General features: G+C 53.5%; 1 protein-coding gene across 4 annotated transcripts in view; it reads left to right on the forward strand.

The window, feature by feature from the left end:
- zfpm2a (zinc finger protein, FOG family member 2a) overlaps positions 1-19879 on the forward strand; it is a 157019-nt gene that overhangs the window by 86129 nt on the left and 51011 nt on the right. For 3 of the 4 annotated variants that reach the window (XM_039736517.1, XM_039736519.1, XM_039736518.1), the window contains one exon: positions 13860-13984. In XM_039736517.1, the coding sequence (XP_039592451.1) occupies positions 13860-13984 (125 nt within the window). Of the gene's footprint in view, positions 1-13666; positions 13738-13859; positions 13985-19879 lie in introns of those variants that run through there. The other variant, XM_039736520.1, reaches the window with a different exon arrangement.

Here is a 19879-nt window from a genome sequence, read left to right on the forward strand (position 1 = left end):
CGCAAGGCACTATAGAGCCGCCAAGCAAACAGGTGCCACCTAAGGGTGGGCCACGTCCCACCCACTCTGTTAGACATTCATTCCGAGCCTCTTCTCGCATCCAGCAGGGCTTTCCCCCCCGACGGCCGAATTGAGAGTGAGAGCAGCCGGCATGGCCTCGTCTCTTTATCTGTGCCCGCCGCTTCCTAAAGTGGAGGGCCGGTCTTCTCTTAACTTAAACATGAGATCTTCGTGGTTTGAAGCACTCGGCTGCTCGGCTCCCTGTGAGCTTCTCAAAAGCAAACATCATGAAATCAGAGCACATGGAGGACTCTTTTTTTCTGCGGTGTTCGCTCGAATCTCAATGCACTCAAACAGTCTGCTGCACCGGAGCAAAAAAATAAATAATAAAAGGAGAAGAAGAAGAGAAGGAGAAGAAGAAGAAGGAGAGAAGTCAGAAAGCTGCACATAACAATGCCAAAGAAAAATCAGAACATTTTCCGCAGAAAGATGGGCCATTTCCAAATCCTTGTGCCCTATCAGACAAATTAAAGTAAATCAAGCATGAAATGAAGCAGAAGAGCCCCGAGATAAGGCGCCTTTAAGTCGTTTACAGATTAGGCTGGAGAGTGAGGTGCATCTGGTCTCTGGCAGTGACGGCGGCCAGTTTCTCATTTCACAATAGCGGCCTGTGTATGGGATTACTTTCCTCTGTCACTGACATGGGGGGCAGACGAGGCTGCGGAACGTGTCCCTGATGTCCCCACCGACTTCACGCACACACACACACACACACACACACACACGCACGCAGCTCAGAGTGCCTGCCCATTTGGGGCCCAGAGGTCTTGGGGGTCTGTACGTGCATATTTGGATGTGACAAATGCCATCACTTGCTCCGTCAGCCTGTCCCCGAGTGTCCCTCTTGTGTTGCTGTTCTTATGTTGCCGATGTGTCTCGAGGTCATGTGCCACTTGTCAAGTGTCGTCCTTCTGTGAGGGTCTCCACGTGTGCCCCTCAGTGCAGCGCCCGGCAGGGCGGCCCACTGACTGAGACGCTCCGTCTCCGCTTCTGTCAAGTGTAGCGACAGAACTGGCCCAGAAGGCGCTATACAAGCTCCGTCACACGCGTGTCTCATTTTCTTAAACACACGTGAAGTCTCAGCCGGTTACCCAGAATTCCTCCAGGACTCCACACTGACTGCTCACCTTCAGCACATTTTCACAGGGCGTTGGCAAAGCGGACAAGAATGCAACCCAAAGCTGTGGGGTGGAACACAAGACCACTCAACGTGCCAGGGGTTCACGGAACATCCTGGGAATGCCAGCCCTAGACACCTAGCGTGGACAGTCGGTGGGGTGCCAGTCTGTGCCAAGTCTGCGGGCTCTCCATTTGTCTGGACGCCTTGCTCCTGGCTACTCACTATGTCATGTTTGTGCCTGGTGAGTGTGCCCACCGGCATTGGCACCCTCCTGGCACCTCCAGTTTCCCAAGCAGTCACTACAATGTCACCCCAGGCAGCTGGTCTCTGGATACACACAACTCGCCTCCTCTTTTCTGCAAACACTTTCAGCAGTTTCTTTGATTTTAGGCAGGCTGTGATGTGCCCACCGTCCTGCCACAGGACAATTTAGATGATGATTTTGGAATGTGCCAGTGGGCACCCTTTTGGTGAAGGGATGGTGTACCACTGGACTCAGAGACAATCTGCAGGGTTGCTACTCAAGATGTTGGAAGTGTTCATTTTTGCACCCCAAATGTAAAGCCCGCAGGTGCCAGGGTGATGGTGCCGCAGTGTCCTTCAAGATGCCCTTCCAGCTCCCTGCCTCCCTCCAGACAGTTCATGCCTGGAAATCCATAGTTTGCCCGAGCGCCCAAAGTCCCGGCATTGGTTGTGTGGGACCTGTGTGCCATTCATGCAGTGCCCGTCTGCCGGTGGCGCTCTGGCACAAGCGAGTCTCGGCACGCAGGCTCTGCCTCGGAGACCTTGACCTTCCCGACTTCAACACCAGGTTTAGCTGCGTTATCGGCTCATCTTCAGCCATTTCAAATAAACCTCAAGCTGGAAGATTTCGCCTGCTTTTACGCCGCCATTCACATGAAAAGTGTAGGAGGAAAAAAAAAAAAGCCCTTAATCCATCTTATCGGGCGACTGTCAAGCTACTCAGGCTAAAGCCTACTTAGGAGAGACAACTGGGGGGATACGGGGGGATACGGGAGCTCGAGTGAGTCAAGGTGGAAGTCGGCGAGCAGAGGGACCCCGGGCTCTGCTCACTCGCAGGGCACACGGCCCTCCATTTCGAGAGGGCACCTGCTGTGTGCGTTAAGTTGAAGACTCGCTTGGCGTCCCGTGATTGGGGGTCTCGGGGATGAATTTTTATGTTGGCATTCTGAGGGAGGTTTAGAACATCCGAGTAGTTGGGACCAGGAGCGGCCATTCAGGCCAGTGAGCTCGCCAGTCCCGAGATTCCCCAGAGTGCCGTCTGGTTCCTCAAGACACCCAGCTGTGTCCCCAAGCTCTTGCTGCGGATGTCACTTTAAAGTGAAAACCCTTCAGTCAGCTTGTCATCGTGTCTCCTCCGGACTCCCTCTGGTGCTGCTGTGTCTTATCTGTAATATGAAGGCCAAAACTGAACACCGGTGGGGCCTCAAAGTGGGTGATTGGCAGTTGAGGCGTAACCTCCACACGTCGAGGGGTGCTGAGCATGGGCAAGGCGCTATATACACGAAAGGTACATAACCTAACGTCCTGTTAGCCGCCTTCCCAGTCCAGTACAACTCCAGCTCCTCCCATCACCTATTCAGAACTTAACCAACTGACTGAATTTAGTGGACCAAGCGGTCAGTGAGGACTCGGTGGTGGCACGTGAGGTCTTCCTGGGCTATTTCATGTTATTTAATGTCGGTAACTCCTTTTTGACGGTGCCATCTCAGCACCCTTTGGGGTTTCTTCTCCGCCTGTTGCTGGGATATGGAGGTCGTGCCCTGCTGAGGCCTCACCTGGGCAGCTGGGCACAGTTCTGCTCTCCATATTACAGAAGAGACATGAGGAACAATTGGGCCGTGTCCAGGGCTGAGACGCCTGAGCCAAGAGGAGACCCTCAAGGCGTCAAACCTTCTGAGCAAATGGAGATTAAGAGGATCAAAGTGTTTAAAATTACGGAGTCCAGTGGAGCGAGGCTGTGACGGAGATTTCACACAAACGTTTGGATGTTTCTCTTCACCCGGAAAGCCTGTGGGCAGGAGGACCTTCAGATCTCACACGAGTGGGCTTCTAAGACTGACTGGCCTGCTCTCATCACAGTCGTTCTCATGTTGACGGTCTTCATGATGGCACCATAGATGTGGTTATACAAGCCAAGGATTTCGGGGGGACTTTAGCCCCAGTTTGGGCTAATTGGCTGCTTTAGGTCAGCCCAGCTGGAATGGCTGCAGTGGGTGTCACCAGGTGGGCACTGAGTGGTTTGGACAGAGGATGTCACATCATGTGACCCTGAAGTAGATCAGGCTGGCCCGTGAGTCTCGTGTCATGTTACGTCGTGTTATGTCCACCCACCCGCCAATCCCTTGCTGGAACCCCAGACATTTGTGGTTGCACAAGAAGTTGTGACCAACGAGACCACCGAGTGCCTCAGACCTGGAGGCACGTAGAGGTCGCTGAGTGGACGGCGCCTGATGGCCATGTGATTTGTGACGTCGTCCTCTGCTCTGCCACCATTGGCTTGTCCTGCTGTGCTGTCACCTGTCACCTGCTGGCGTCATTTGTGCTTCTCCTGGTGCAGAGGGGCTTCCCTCCAGAAGGTACTCCGCCTGGCGCGTTATCGAAGATCAGCCCTGAACTCGCGTGCTGGCATCGCCGTCTAATGTAGGGACGGTAATGGTGAACTGTTTACTCTTTGATTTGCACTGAATAAATACGCGCGGTGGTCTTATCTCCTCGGGGAGGCTCAGGCGCCGCTGCGATTCCATCACGCGGCCTCAATGAAATATTTTGTTTTCTTGCTGCTGAGGGTCTTTTTTTGTGCAGCCCCCATGTGCCGAGTTAGGAGATGAAATCTAAAAGACGGGGGCAGGGACGGTGGGCTTTGGAGCCACTTGTCACATGGAGAGCATTGGAACTACAATGGTGGCATCAAAACTGGCCTGGGCCAACCGGTCAGGTCCTCAGTGTGTCCGTTGGTGCCACTCCATCGCCAGCGAGCACATGTCTTTGGGATGACAGCAAAGAGGGAGTGACAGTGGCAGGGCCAGGCTTCAAAGGGGAGGGCCATCTTGCCACCGCTCAGTCACAATATTGTGGTGGCATCAGCGCAGTCTTACTGGGAATATTCCGTCTTTGAGCTTTCCAAGGGCAGGACACGGTTAGGGTCAGGGGTCCGCCACAGCAAGATGTTTCTGTCATTTGAATAATCACAGCTTGACTTGCACCCTGGACCACCGATTGAAGGGTCACTTGGTTAGCTAGCGACTGATAAGGGAGAAGTTAATTTCAACCCCCTTGAGGCCAGCGGGCCCTGTGGTGCCAGTGCAGTGCCACGGCTCTCTTCTTGTGATCCGCTTAATCACATTAGCAGTGTGAAGGGAGCCCACTTGAAGTGGCCGCACGATGAGCCCACGCCTCGTCTTTTTCGCAGCCCACTGCAGCTCTGAGTGCTTTTCAGAGCATTGGGACCCCCAAGTAATAGAAATGGTTTTAAATTGACTGGCATCTTTGTGCCATCCTTGCCGTGTCGTACCAAAGCCCTCCACCTAACACCTAGCAGTGTCTGGGAATCACCCAGCTGATGATTAATGGAGGCCATTGCTGAGGATGCACAAGTCCAGTCAGATCTGCTTTGCCCGATTCCAGTGCCACCCTCAGCGGGAGACATGAATGGCCCGTCCTCGAGAAACTGGACTGGTGATGGCAGGAGGCAGCCCGTGAGTGGCCTCACAACAGCGTGTGACCTCGCGGTTCAATCAAATCGCAGAAGCTGATGAGGGTCTCCCCGCCGTCAGTGACGTGTGCCCGCTGCTTGTCTTCCAGTGGCTGGCGCGAGGCTGATGCTCTTCAAGTTCAGAGCTGGCCTGGCTTGGGGTCCCCGAGGTCCATTCGTCCTCCTTGTCTGTAAATTGGCCTCTTGTTGCGGTTTGCCGTCCTTTCCTTTTACTTTGGCTCACAGCTAACTCCCCTCCATCCCTCCGTCCCGTGACAGGCAGGCCGATGTAAAGATTGAGGACGCGAGACGCCAGCCTGCACCCCACCGCCCTTCTCTTCAGCTTCAAGTGCCGTCACTATGGGGGCTCGCGGCCTTCTCATCTCCTGCCAGTAACTTTGACTTGGAGTCTCCCATCGGACCCCGTGGAACGGCATCTCCTCCGTCTATTTATTTTGCTGTTCGTTTGCCCGAAGCTCGTCACGAGATCGAAAGAATGCGTCCCGCTCTCGCTCTGCAGGATCAACCAGAAGAAAAAATAATAAATAAGAGCCGAGACGCTGGGGAGGAATTCCCGTCTCTGCTCCGTTTGTTTGTTCTTCATCCTCCTGAAGCGCGAGAGAACTCGAGTGTGCGGCCGAGGCGCGTTTATGTAGTCGGGCGCGAGAGTCACCCGCGGGCGGCGAGCGCCATGTGCCGTGTGGTTGCTTGGAGACTTTGGGCCGCCAGCTCATCAAGTTTCTTGTGCCTCACAGAGAGCCTCAGACTGGGAGAGCGCAGGAGAGCGCAAAGGTCCTTGTGTGTTTTAAAACAAGTGTCTGGCCGCCCGGCCGGCAGATAATCGTCTCACTCGGGGTTATAAATGATGCATTCTGTTCACTCGGACTTGATAATGGCGGCGTGGGGGGAGGGAGGGGGGCAGTTCACGGCGGTCTTATCAAAGCACGCTGACATTTCTCCTTCAGCTGTAAAATTTCATATCACACATCTCCCTTCCAGCTCGAGCACTTTTTAAAGGTACATCTGACGGTGAGGGTCTCGCAAACGGGTCGAGCGCCTTGTCGGGGGGCCGAGTTTGGGGGAATTGGCGTGACGTCGTGGTGATTACTTTATGACAAAGATCGCAAAAAAAGTGTCTGTGCGTGCGTGTGTGCGCGTGGGTGTGTGCGCATGGGTGTGCGCGTGGGTGTGAGCGCGGGTCTGTGCGTATGTGCACATGGGTGTGAGCGCGGGTGTGAGTGTGAGCGCGGGTCTGAGTGTGAGCGCAGGTCTGTGCGTGTGTGCGCATGGGTGTCAAAAACTAATCCCAAAGCAATGCCACCAACCACCCAAGCAGCTTCTTGAACAGTACGGCTGTTTGCCAAGGTGGCGCCACCTCTGGTGTGCCCTGTGTGTTACAACTGTGTTTGGTGGCCACAGCCTTGCGCCCAATTGCTGTTGTGCCTTTAGATGGCAGCAGATGGCAGCAGATGGAGAGGTGAAAGGCACTATATAATAGATGGACAGAACGATTTGTCCAAAGAGTAAATTTAATACACGAGAATTACAGAAGCGAGGAGGGCAGGAGTCCCGTAGGGTTTATCGTTTGGGAACACCCAGAACGGATTTCATTTTGTCCCACTCCTTGGTGACTGAGCGTGAATCAGGGGTCATGTAACGGCGGTCAGCACGCCTGTCACCTGATGTGGTCGAGATGATCTTTCAGTTGTGACCCTGAGGAGGCCAAGCCTTCGGTTCGTTTTTCATTCTGACGTTTGCCCCCCGGGCTGTGGCTGCTCGTTGTGTTTTGGATCTTCTCATTTTGACCTTTACGTGTGTCGTCTCCTGGTCCTTTGTCACTCCAAAGACGCTATACAGGCGAGGTGGGTCACAGTGAGGATGATGTAGATGACAACCCTGAGTTTTGCCTTCATTCTCTCCTCCACCTCTTCCTCCAGGGGGTCCGGAGAGCTTCCCTTCACTAGGCCTGCCTTTTCAATTAGCTCGTTGATTCGGTGGGCCTCTCGTGAGGTGACATGACCACCACAGAGGTGCAGACCACGTGAAGGATGTCACTACCCACAGTCTTCTAAGAACAAAGACCCCGCTTTGTCCTTTCCTCTGCCGTTGCTCCGTGTCATTAAACCCACCAGCCTGCCATTGACGTGGACCCCCGAGATTCTCCTGGGTCTCCATGCACCCTGTAAGTGTAGAATCAGCTGAAACGTTCTGCAGGTGACATGAGCTGCTGTTATAACTGTCCATGGTGAACAGAAAAGGTGACAGGTCTGTCCCTTGTGGTCCCCCCATATCAAATCTTTTTGGATGAAAACTGTCTTTAAGATGGAAGCGGACGGACAGGTGGGTGTTGGACGTGATGACTTGAAGGAGATGGGTGGGCATCAGCAGCCTGGCTGAGCATGAGGTCTGTAAGATGACCCAGCAAGTCACCTTTAGCGAGTCAAATCGCTGGTCTCGTCCTTCATGTCATCTCCTTTTTTTGGTCAGAAGCTCACGTGGGCTCTCGTGGTGTCTCTTTGTTTTCCTCCTTTAGTTCCATTCATCGTTGCCCAACAATGCCAGGCAGTACTTGGCTCTCTTAAACTCTCCAAAGCCCACCTGGGTGTGCCCTGGGCGGCTCAGACGTTGTCATCTGAGCTCAGCTTGCATGTCAGTAACATGGCTGACCATTCCGTGGATTAGAGAATTCGCTTCCTTTTATTTTGATTGGCGTGCAACTCCTTGCCAGCAGCTCAGTAAGCAGGATGGTGGTGCCATCTTGAGCCTTGATGACCTTTGCCACTTCACCAAGGGTGAAGGGTCATTTGTCTCCCACGTGGCTGTAGTGCCTTCTGATGTCCTCAGGATCACAGCATTGTGTCCTCCTTGTTGTTTCCCGGTCCCTGGCAGTGCCATCCCTCGGTTCCATCCCTGACCTTCCGCACATAGGCATTTGCAGGCCCCCATTTCTCTGAATACCAAGCTGGCATGGGTGTTTTGTTTGCTTTGTCATTCAAAGCCCTTATTCGAGAGTCCAGATGACCTCTTCAGATCGTTGGCCAAACCATGCAGAGGTCCAAATGCCAATCACATCATGTTCATGGCACCTCTGTGGATGAGGGGTACCCATGTGAGGTCCATGGGCAGGGCCCACAAGGCAAGCATTCAAACTGGAATGTGAGCGAGACAGTCGTCACATGATGGCACACCAGATGTGACATGAAGCAGTGCTCAGCCATCATGAGGCACATGGCATGGCACAATTCACTGCAGGGACTGTCAGACTTGAACAAGGGCTTTACTGGGCACCGTACCGGGCACCACCAGTTAGCTCCTCGGCCTTCTTGCTCTTAAAGAATGCCCGGCAGCACTCTGGGAGTTGGGACTGAACTTCAATGCTGCCCTTATAGCGTGGGTCAGGGCGGGCACCCGCAGTGTTCTTTTCAAATGCCCCATTAAATCAAATGTCAGCAGCCGGAGGGGCACACAGAGATGGGGCTTGACGCGTCTTCCCCTTCGACGTGTGCGCTGCCTAGCGAGTGGCGATTCCGAGGCCCCAGGACGTTCTTGTCCGACTATTTAGCCGAGTAACCTTTACAAATCTTTTTTTTTTTTCCTTTCCGCTCTCAACCATAAGAGAACACAAACAGATGCCAACGTGGAGAATCTGCCTGCTATCTGAGAAGGATCTCCACACAAAGGGACATTCATCGGCCTGCCAAGTAGCTGTGGAGAGCAGGAACAGGCCCCAGAGTCCAGCGACAGATGACGATCTTATCGAGTGCCCCCCACCCCCCGCCGCGTCGACACTCTGCTCCTGCCAAGTCGGTGGCATTTGTGCGGCCTGCGTGCGCCTCGAGGACAAGCGCTCTGGAACTCACGATGAATTAGCATTTCTCCAGTCGGCCGTCTTCTGAGCATCCTCGTGTCGTGTTGTGAAAGGTGGGCACACCTGGCGCTGAGGATGCCTTCAACATGAATCCGGCACCTTGGCAGAGCAGTGTGTGGCCCCAAGTGGGCACTCGCGACTCCTCCCTAACGGCAGAGTCTTGCAATGGACATTTGCTGACTGGAGGTGTTGCCCTCGTGTTCAAGCCCCCACTTGACATACGTATAGGGAGTGCCGCCACCACAGTGAACATCTGGGCATCTTGAGCGCCAGTTTGGCCATCAACGGACCTCCGCTTTGTCTGATCTTCGAGCTCCCCTTTGCTTCTCTCTCTCTCAGATTTTGTCATTTTGCATTTTCTGATTACGCTCCACGTGGTGGTCTTCAGCTAGGATCTCCAGCAGGGGGCAGCGGACAGAGATGGCCTCCATCACAGCGGCCTTGGCTTTATCGAGCGATAAACAGGCAGCGGCGGGCACCTGCTCTGCGTGCGGCTCTCTCTGCCCGCGATGCTTAAATTCTTAATTATTCCAGTTTAATGAGCTGACCCGTCTAATACCTAAGCTGTCAAGAACCTGCACGCCTTGGAGATCGGGAATAAAGCGCTTCTCTGATCACAACGTCCTCGCCAATTTACCTGAAGTGGCTCGTTTGGCTTCATTATTCGATAACTGAAGTGCCTCAACTCGGGGTCTTTGTGTTTTTTTGAAGACGCCACAACTCGTCGCCTGATAAACGTGAAGATATCTCCGCATCATCAAGAGAGAACGAAACACGAGGCAGAAAGAGGGCAAGACAGAGGGCTGTGGAGCCACCCTGCCATCGGCCGCTGCCTCGGGGGGGCACAAAGCAAAGCAGGAACTCCAAACAATGGCGCGGCACTGCCGGTGGAGCCAAGCCATCATTTCAATTAAGAGATGTTTTACCAAAATGGCAGTGAAGCACCTCAGATGGCAAGGAGAAGGGAAGACAACCAGGCGGCCAGAAAAACGGACATGAGGGTCTGAGACCAAATGACCGCAATAGCAAAGTGAACCTCAAAAATGCCAAGGCAGAAAATGGCAGAAAACGCGTCGACCACACGGGCGATGAGTGAATGGTGTAAAATCGCTAGGGTGGGAAAAGCTGCCGTCACGAGGACGACGAGTGTCACTAAGCTGTCACCTCAACGTGCCACCGCTCATGTTAGTGTACTGCCAGTTGAGACGTTTGTGGCCTTGAGTGGTCCGTTTGGTTTCTCTTGGGGACGTTTTCATTTTTTATTGAGTTGCATGTGCAGCTCAGTTTCCCTTTCATTTTCTACTTTTATTGTCGAGTTTTTGACTTTCCGCAGTGTCACCATGTTTCCATCGCCATGACGTGACGATATTTAAGCCATCCATTCCTTCTCTCTAAAACCTTTCGACCATCTTGTTTTTGACTTTTGATTTCTGTGCCTTTCTGGTTTCGAACCCCCACTGTCACTTCAGCCAGCATGTCACCTCCAGGCTCGCCACAGACGGGTGACGGTAAAATCCCAATGGCACCAGCCCACAGTGACAGGCTTCCTAAGTGACCCTCAAACTGAAGGTCTTCTTATGTCTTGTTGCGGATGTCAGAATCCCAGTCAGCGCACCGGCCCTGTCTCGGCCCCTTAAGTCCATTACGGGCCTGTTTGTCCCAGTGTGGTTTAAGGCGGGATCAGCATTGGCGATTCAAGATGCCACCTGGGGGGCCCGTCCCTTTGGGCTCAACATGGCAAAGAGAAGGCTAGCAGAATTAACACAAAATGTGAATTGATTAATAATCAAGAGAACATTCAGTGAAGAATTACATAAAACAAAGAGAAAGACAGAAAACCCAAAGAATGAAAGAAATGAATAAATAAACGAAAAGAAACCAAAGGCTGAAAGACAACATTCACTTTGAGGGGGGCGTCAGAGCCGCGGCCACATTGTCTTCTGTAACACTTGCTAGTGACAGGGTCCTGGCAGGACGTGACCTGTGATGTCATCGCCGGTGCTCGAAGCGAGTCGGTACGCAGCGGGACGGGGTAGTGGGAGACGGGTAGCGGGAGACGGGGTAGGGGAGACGGGGTAGCGGGAGACAGGGTAGCGGGAGACGGGGTAGGGGCACGTCTCCGATTTTAGCAGTTGGTTACTGACAGGGTGATCAAAACTCCAAGGGGACCATGTGACACAGCTAAGGATACGGTGCAAGTGCCATCATGGGCTGATACGGGGCAGGTGACGAGTGGGATAGGCTGGTGAAAAGGCACATGCCATTGAGAGATCAGCTCGTGAGTGGCACTGGCATGTCTGGATCGTGTAAGTTAAACAGAGTGGGGAAACGAAAGGTTGGTGAGTTGAGGACGTGAACAATTTCAGGGGTCACGGTGAGACGGCGGGATGGCGAGGCCGTTCTGTGAGGTTGCTGGTGTTGAATGAAGTGTCGGACCTACGATGTGAACAAAGAAGCAGGGGAGTGGGCAGATCTATTATAATCTCTGTGGGCACCAATTGTGGGTGGCAGGAGGACGAGCTCCCTGTGGACCGCCCAGCGGTTGCTGAGTTTGAGGTGAATGGTGGAAAGCCGTTGCAGTTTTGGGTCATTTCTCAATTTCTGTCCTATTTGCTTGTGGCGTCTGCCAGGCCTTTGCCCACTTAGAACGCTTCATTATCATTCAACCCACACGGTTGGATTCACCCCTGAATTGCAGGGGTCCGTGGTGGGCTCATCTCTGGTCTCTGTCATACCCTTAACCTCCACGGGTTACGTTTTGAACATTTCCTAATAGGAAAGCACTGGGAGGTTTGGATTGGAGACCCTGTGTGTTGGTTTAGGTTGGTGGGCGCTTGCCCAGTTTCAGTCTGGGGTGTCATCCCTGGCCCAGGTGTGTTTTCTTTCAAGTATTTTGATTCTTTGGTCTTGTCTTTCTTGTAGAATTGGGTGTAAGTCCACTCTTGTCTGCCCGTCTCCGTCAGGTGGTGCCAGTGGAGGCGGGGCCACCTGATCATGCTGCCAGGCTGCTGGCCCCACCCACCTCATTGCGTTTTTGAGGTTCAAGTTCTGCTTGTGATTTTGCTCTTCTCTCTTTGGATTTGTCGTTTATGATGCTGATGTTCTGATTTATGAGAATTGAAGGAGAAGAAGAAGAAGATGGAGGAGGAGGAGGAGGAGGGTTTGGCTGCTTTAGCTCTTTACCTTTTTATTGCTTGTTTCTTCACCTTCCTTGTGTGATATTCTTTCTGCACGTTCTTGATAAAGTTTGGAATATTGAGGGAACTTTCCTGGCTCTTCTTTGACCAGAGTTCCTTGAGGGTTTCCTCTCCTTGTGATTTTGGTGACTTTAAAAGCCTTGGGTCTGTTTTTGGGCCTGTGCAGGCTGTCAGCCTGCTGTTTGAGTTTGGAGCGAGCGAGGCTGCCTGGGCTGAGGCCTGTCCAGATATCTGTCTATCCGTGTGCGTGTGTGTGTGTGTGTGTGTGTGTGTGTGTGTGAGGTCTGCTCCCATTTTTGAGTTGCTGCTTTTTACAACTTCTTGAATTCAGAGAGGGGGGGTCTGGAGGGGCGGACTGTTCCGGATGGGGTCTCTGCTCCTCCCCCATGTCAGGTTTGGAGTTCGGGGGGCTCACACGCGCACACGAGGCCTGCCATATACATGTGTCTGTGTGTCGTGTTGGATATAATTTGTTCCCCTGAGTTAGAAAGAACTAATCAGAAAATGTAATAAAGCGAGTTTTAATAATACGAATATCAGCTGATTCCCATCTCTTACATTACTGTATTTCAAATTATACTGTAGTTAAATGGCAAGAACGACATTAAATTTCACAGCGCTGAAAATTTAAATATATAGACTTTCTTTTTTTTTGCTTGAGGAAAGTTGTATCTAATGTGTCTTGACTACTAATACGCTTTTATCAAATGTGTGATTTAATAAAACTGTGTGATTTAGGGGGAAAATTAGCAACACCAAAGGATGTGAACGCGAGGGGGACGTCAGCATCGGCGGAGACGAGTCGAGTCCAAACGGCGGACGTCGCTGGCGGACCTCAGACGGTCCTCGCTTGTTTACGAAGAAGTGAAATTAAAGAGCGGCCCCTCGCGGCGTCACGCCGCACGAAAGGGACTCCCAATGCAACTGACCTGCCCACTCAGATGGGGACCCCGTCGTTTGTTTAGGGGCCTTTTATGGAAGTTAAAAGGGTCCGTCATCCTTGCGCTGTCCGCAAACGTAACTGACACGAGCGATTTGGAGGGGACACCAACTACCGAGGTCCTCTGGGGAGATTGCCGTCTGCCCGCCTCGCGGTGGGTAGCTAATCCCGTTCGAATTGGGCGTAAAATGGAAATCGAGAGGTGCGGCGCCAGCCTTATGTGGATGCCCACAGTGTGCCGAGGCTCAAAATGCGGACCCCTCACTGGCACACCCCCTGGTGTCCAGGCTTGCTCTCCAGATCCCCTTATGCATTTGCCTTTCATCCTGCGGTGGCGGCTCAGCTTCATTATGCACTGAAAGATGTGACGAGTGACCCCAGTGAGTAATGAGGGGACGGGGCAGGTGACTCACTCCGTCATCTTCTTAAGGAGGCAGAGCTGACCAACTTAGGCTTCGGGTTAGCGGTTAGAGCAGCAGAAGGTCCGCTTTGTGTAGCCTGCTAGGGTCCCTCTCTGACCTGTACAAGGACGAGGATGACGATGGTGACGGTGAACGTCATCCTGCATGGGCCAGCTCAGCAGAGCTCAGAGTAAAAGCAGAAGGTGTTGGGGATGAAGACCCTCACTACTGAACCATCGGTTTGTGAGAGAGAGAGAGAGCCACCTCACTCGGGCACATTCAGGCCTCCCAAGGTGACCACAAAGCCACGGGTCTTTGTCAGACATGGCGTCACCGTGGGGCCGTAAGACGGGCGGCTAATTAAGTCCAACCGGAGTCGAGAAGTCTTTCAAGGATGGGAGCTCGGAACATCAGCAGCGTTTAGCGCTAATTAAAAGTGCGAATCTGCCGTGTCGTGTCCGCGGCTGGCACCCTCCAAAGCATGCCTTTATTTTTGAGTTGCCACGGTAACCAGAGAATAGCCTTCACATTGTTATCTCTCTCTTTCTTGTTTTTTAGGAGAGCTGGAAGTTTTCCAGAAGGAGGGAGAGCGGAGGATCCACAGTCGGCAGCAGCTCGCCGTTGGTACAACCTGGGGGCCTTTCGATGGCAAAATTGAAATGAGCGCTGATGGCATCGCCTTGGTATGTGAAAGCAATAAACGGGAACCTTGTTAGTGTGCCGCTCGTGGCTTTCTGTTTGCTAAAAGTTTACTGAGGAGGAGACCCTCGAGTGCCAACTTCACGGAGCCGCTCCCCCTGCAGGCTCCTGTTCTGGGTGGGTGGGATGTCTCTTGTCACTCGCAGTCCTTGTGGGGGTCGCGTCTAAAATGTGCCCGGTCATTAACGCCCTTTGAATACCGCTAAAGTCACCGTGCCAGGCCTTTCCACTCCAGCCATGTCAGGTCTTTACGCAGCTGGTAGGCCACAAACGTTTTGTCGCTGCGCTTTCAGCCCAGTCTGTGACATGGCATGAGCACTTCATCCTGGTGCCCATCCTTGACAAACGTGGGATCCGAAGGGCAAATTTGAAGGGTCTAATGTGTGTTTGCCATCAGTCTTAACATCAGCGACCACGTGTGGCCTATGGAGCCGCGCCATTCAGACTCACGAGTTGGCTAACGTAGGAGAATATGAGCAGGCATCGGGCGCTGTGGCCTAATGTGCACCTCAAGGGTGTCATGGAGGGCCAACAGGGGTTACCTGCTCCTTTGTGACGTTTGAGTGCCGTAAATGTGCAAGGCGGGTCGCGTGGACCCCGATTGGCATGAAGGACTAAACATGAAAAGCCGCAAGTCTGAGAAAGGGGCCCGGGACTGGCAGGCGTGCATAGGCAGATGATAGACAGACTGACTCTCTGACCAGCGGACGGACTGACAGACCTGCAGGTGACTCGGTGCCCTCGTCTCGTCTTTTATTTCCCCATTTCTTGCATTATTCGTGCTTCTGATTCTGGCCTCAGATTGCCAACTCCCACCTGTGCCCAGTCAGAGGGCCCTTCCTTCCCAGGTGACAGCTGGCATGGTCTGGGTGGAGTAACTGAGAGTCCCAGGAACTGCCAGTGTCTGCTTTCCTCGTCACTTCATTGACGCAGGTGAACTTCAGGGACTTGGTAGCTGGGGTGGCGACCTGCGCCAATGTGGCCTTTTCTCTCCTTTTGGCTTCATCTTTGTCATTGAAGCCTGTTGGCCCCCCAAGTTCCAGTCCCCCCCTTGGCTCCCAAACCCCAAAGATGAGGCTAATTCAGGACTGCATCCATCTAGGGTTGGTTGGCACCTGGCGCCCACTGCAGCATGGCTCTGTGCCATCTCTCTGTGCCCTTGAACTGAATTGTAAATGGATGGGTGGCTCCGAGTAAGTCTGCTGAGCGTTTGCCTTGCAGACGGATGTGGTTTTTCTTGTTAATGTTCGTATGCCCTCCGCATGCCCTCCGTATTCCATGTGCTTGTCTGTCCCAGCCGATCGAGCGGCGGTGTGCCATCCTCCCGTGGCAGCACAGCGGTGAAGGTCGATTGGCGTGTTTCGCTCGCTGTCTGCGGTGGAAGCAGTTGAGCTGCAGTTGTGTAAGTGAAGGCCCCCCGGTGGGGTGTTGACTATGGAAAGACGCCTGCCTGTTGGCGCTGGCAGGAAACACGTAGGGCAGTTGTAGAGGCCTTAGCCCCATGGTGTGTGGTCAGGCGCCGGCCTCGCTTGGTCATCAGTCCTCCGTTTGGGTCAGCTGGCCGCAATCCTGCTTGATTTGGTGGGCCGTCTTTAATCCCCCACAACATTAGCAGATGGGATGGCGTTCAGACACGAATGCCACGGCAGACCACCCTCCTGCCCGACTCCTGGTACTAATTGCACTGCCCAATGCCTCCTTATTCTGAATGTCACTCGAGGAACCAAAATGGAAAACAAAACACAAAAAGTCCAAACCTGGCAGGTCCACCGGTTTGGTGACCAAAGCCAAATCTCGGTCTGAACACAGCGGGCCTGATAGCGGGCACAGAGACTGGCACGGAACTGAGATGTACAGAATCTACAGCTGACTTGTGCAGTCATCATTGTCATGTGATTTACAAAAACCAATGAAATTAAAAAGGAAAAAAATGGCGGCTGCAGCAATTTAATACGCCAAAATGGCGAGCCACGGAGTCCGGGACCTTGGGGCCCAGCGAAGTGGACGTGGCCAGCCGGAGAGCTTGAGGGCTAACGAGTGGGCACCGACTTGGCTAGCTGAGCTCCTGCAGCCTCTTCCACAGTGTTGTCCGTCTTTATCACGCAGACATCATGTGCTCTTTTTCCAGATCCTCGTTTGATCTTCCCAGAAGTCTCTGCTGGACGCTTAGCTAGCGCAGCAGGAAACCACGGGTGGGTAAACTGGAGGTCAGGGTGGCAGGGACCAGGCCAGTGCCCTGGAGTTGGGAGGCAGCGTGCCAACTGCTGTGCCACCTGTGGCTCTTGTGACGTCACTCCACTAAACCCTCTTGTCTGTGGGGCCTCGTTGTGGCCCAGCGGTAAACTAACCTGAAGAGCTCGGCGTTGCACATTTGCACTTGCATGGCCTTCAAACTATTCATCACAGTGGGTCAAGATAAGAGATAAAGTAATTAACCAATTAGGTCGTTAGCGAGTAAATTACACTAATGAGCATTGACCCGCCTAATGAGCGGGACGCGCTGGCCCTCCGCTCGCTGCCACGGCCTCCTCCTTCTTCAAAAATGAAATGGCGGCCTGGACTTGTCCTGCTGGTAGATTTGGGACCCTCACGCCGTCCTTCCAGACAAAATGAAAAATACCGATGGCTTCTGCTTGGACCCCCGGTTATCATGGGGTGCACAGAAGGCCTGGACACACCAAGGAGGCCCGTGGAGCTTTGCTGTCCTCTGGTTGTTTCATTTAGATGTGGCTGTCCGGACCCCGAGCAGAGCATCTCGTGTTTGACACACACATGGCGTAAAGCCCTCGGCTCGTGACATGTAAATAAATGACAGGTGCCCATCGGAAACACCCCACGTGTAGTCCTGCCATGAAAGGCTAAAGTCGAGTGACAGGGAGCCCCCCGTGTGTGCGACTGGAGTCGACGTGTCGGGATCGGACTCGAGCTCCGACTCCGGCCTGACGCTCAATGTGTTGAAGTCATGCGATGAGAAGGTCATGGCTGCCGTGTGCCCCTCGGTGTTGGGCCATCGAGTCTCAAGTCGAGCTGACGAGTGAGACGGCCAGGAGGTGGGATGCAGAGCCGCCCCAGCAGATGGCCTTTGAGGGGCCGCGGGGCACACGTGTGAGTTCCATCTCCCCGTCCATCCACCCGTCCACTCCTCTCCTGAGCAGCTGGAGCCAATCCAGGCAGGAGCAGCACACGGACCAGTCGGTTATTGCCCAAAGTGAGGCTGCCGTTTTGCAGTTGGCGTAGTCGGAATGATCAGACCATCAGCTCTTGGCACTGCTGGGGGGCACGGCGTGTTCTGTACGTTGTGGGCCTTTCATTTCGGCCCCATTAAAACAGCCCGCTGTGTATCTTTAGAAAAGTCCGCACAGGCGTGGATGTTTGCTAAACTCGGGGAAACAGTTTATCGTTCCCTTGGGTGGCCTTGAAAGAGCAGAAGATGAACCGGGGTGAGGACACCAAAGACTCATCGAAAACGATGACGGTGACAAAAGTCAAAGCTAGAAATCAAAAAGTCCGAAATCCAACACGTCGTGAGGTGGCCGTGCGCGTACAACTGAGTGGCGCTGCCATGTTTCGTGTGTCACACGCCCACCTGCCCTCGCAAAGATTCAAGATGGCGTTACGAGACGAGGAAAGTGCGACAACAAAAGCCAAGAAGCAGTAGGCAGTTCAGCATAGCCTGAAAGTTCCAGAACTCCCCCGGAAGGGTCCTGGGGCCCCCTGTGCGCCTCTTTAGAGGGTCTGACGCGTGTCCTCTTTACCCCGCGTCTTGTCCCTTTAAGTGCCGTTCATTCGTGTTGTGCCAGTTTTGGACGTTTTCTTCTCCAAGCTCGCTGTATTTCGGATCACGCAGGTGATCTCTCTTTGTTTTCCTATCGTATTGTTATTTTAGGCTTTGAATTGTATTTTTTGTTTTGTTTGGATTGCCGTGGTGATGCCCGTTAGCTTGTTTCCACCCCCTTGGTGTGGTCCAGAGCTTGTCTCATGTGACGTCATAGTTAAGCTGCTGCTGGAGTGCCTTGTTGTCCGAGTTGGCGGATATTCCACGGATGTCTTCTGGCGAGCTTCGGAATTGATGAGAGATGGGATTGCCGCTCTACTTTTGACGTCTGCTTTGCCTTTTGGATCCTACTGGTGTGTAGAATGAGCGACCAAGCAGTGTGGCAGACCTTTATGGCCCTCCCGAGCTCGACTTGATGTTGTACACGATGGACGAGCTTGTAGGGTGGCATGGCCTGTTGTGGTCACGTTGTGTTTCATTTCCTGTTCCTGGTCTTCAGTGTTGACTCTCCAGCTTTATGTTCTGATGACATCCTGACTCGCTAGCTGCGCAGGTCAGGGCAATGGTGGCACGGTCCCCGTGACCTCGGGCAGAGCCACACCTGATGGAGGTGTTCTGATTTGTCACCGCAGAGTCTGTCATGAAATGACTGAGTGGCACCTGCCACCATTTGGAGCAATCGGTGAATCCACCCTTGCTTATCGGTGGGTGACCTCGGAGGCCAGAGTGGGTGATGCCCATGCTGGCAGGACCCCGGAAGCTGCTCTCACCTTCGCCTGTTGTTGTGCTGTTGACCCCCCCTGCCCCCTACTTTTGGCTGCTCTGCGGTCCAGAAGGGCGTCCCGAGTGCAACTCGTCCCCTCCAGAGGTACGTCTGCCTTCGCTTTCGACTTCTCTTTGGCCTCCTTTGCTTCTCTCAGCAGTAAAGAATATTTCCTCACTAAAATGATATTTTTCTTCTTGTCACTTCTTCATTAATCAAGAAGAGGCATTCTGAAAAATGTTTTGTTTTGGTGGCTGCAATCTATTTCTTTGTTGTTAATCTGCGCCCATGGCAGGTTTTCCTCCTAAAACGCAGTGCTAAGCATTGGTATCGGAGCCCCATTGTTGTAGCCCCTGTCATCGCAAGGAGAGGGTGATGCAGGCCTGCGCTCGCCTGATAAGGAAAAGAGGATTCAAAATGGCTTGAAAGGAGAATCAGTTGGACTTGAGAGTGGGACTGGGGAGAGTGCACAGACAGACACACGCGCGCGCGCGCGCGCACACACTCACAGGCACGCGTGCACACGCACAAACGCACACACACAGGCGCACACACACAAACACACACAGGCACGCGTGCACACGCACAAACGCACACACACAGGCACACACAAACACAGGCGCACACACACAAACACACACAGGCACGCGTGCACACGCACTCACACACACACACACACACACACACACACAGGCGCACACACCAGCGAGGCCGGCAGACAACACTGGCTTAGCTCCGCCAGACGCCCCGGCCCAAGACCAGGTGGCACCGTCACACACGGCCACGAGACCCTGAGGGGACAGCCGAGGCGGGGTGTGCTGGGGCTGATGCACCGATTCCAGAGTCAGGGATACCAAAGCTTCCTCCTAACTTGCTCTGTACGGCGGGGGGGCCGAGAGACGCGTCGTCAACCCCACCGTTCTGACCGCGGAGAAGCGAGCCGATCTCGGTGGTCATCTTGGTGTGTCATGCTCTGTTGCTCCTCAGGTTTCATTTCGCCATCCTCGACCCCTGCGGAGTGCGCAGCGAGGGCGGTCGTGGAGCAGGCCTGGACGTGGCCACACTGCCCAGATCTTCATGGCCACTGGAGAGCCAAGTGCTGGTCCTGCCCTACAGACACCATATGACTTCAGTTTCCCCAGATTACAATGGCCTGCTGGGCTGAAATAAACCCTCCATCCCACCCTCTCCGGAACACCCCCCACCCTGACATCGGACTCAGATAGTCACTAGGAGACCTGGGCACTGCCACTTCAGTCAGAAGCCCAGTTGTGAGGGCACAATTGAGAAGTTTGTTGTTTTCTTTAAAACTAAATGGACTAAAAACCTTGTGGGGCACAG

The sequence above is a fragment of the Polypterus senegalus genome, chromosome 15, assembly GCF_016835505.1.
Source record: "Polypterus senegalus isolate Bchr_013 chromosome 15, ASM1683550v1, whole genome shotgun sequence".
NCBI lineage: Eukaryota > Metazoa > Chordata > Cladistia > Polypteriformes > Polypteridae > Polypterus > Polypterus senegalus.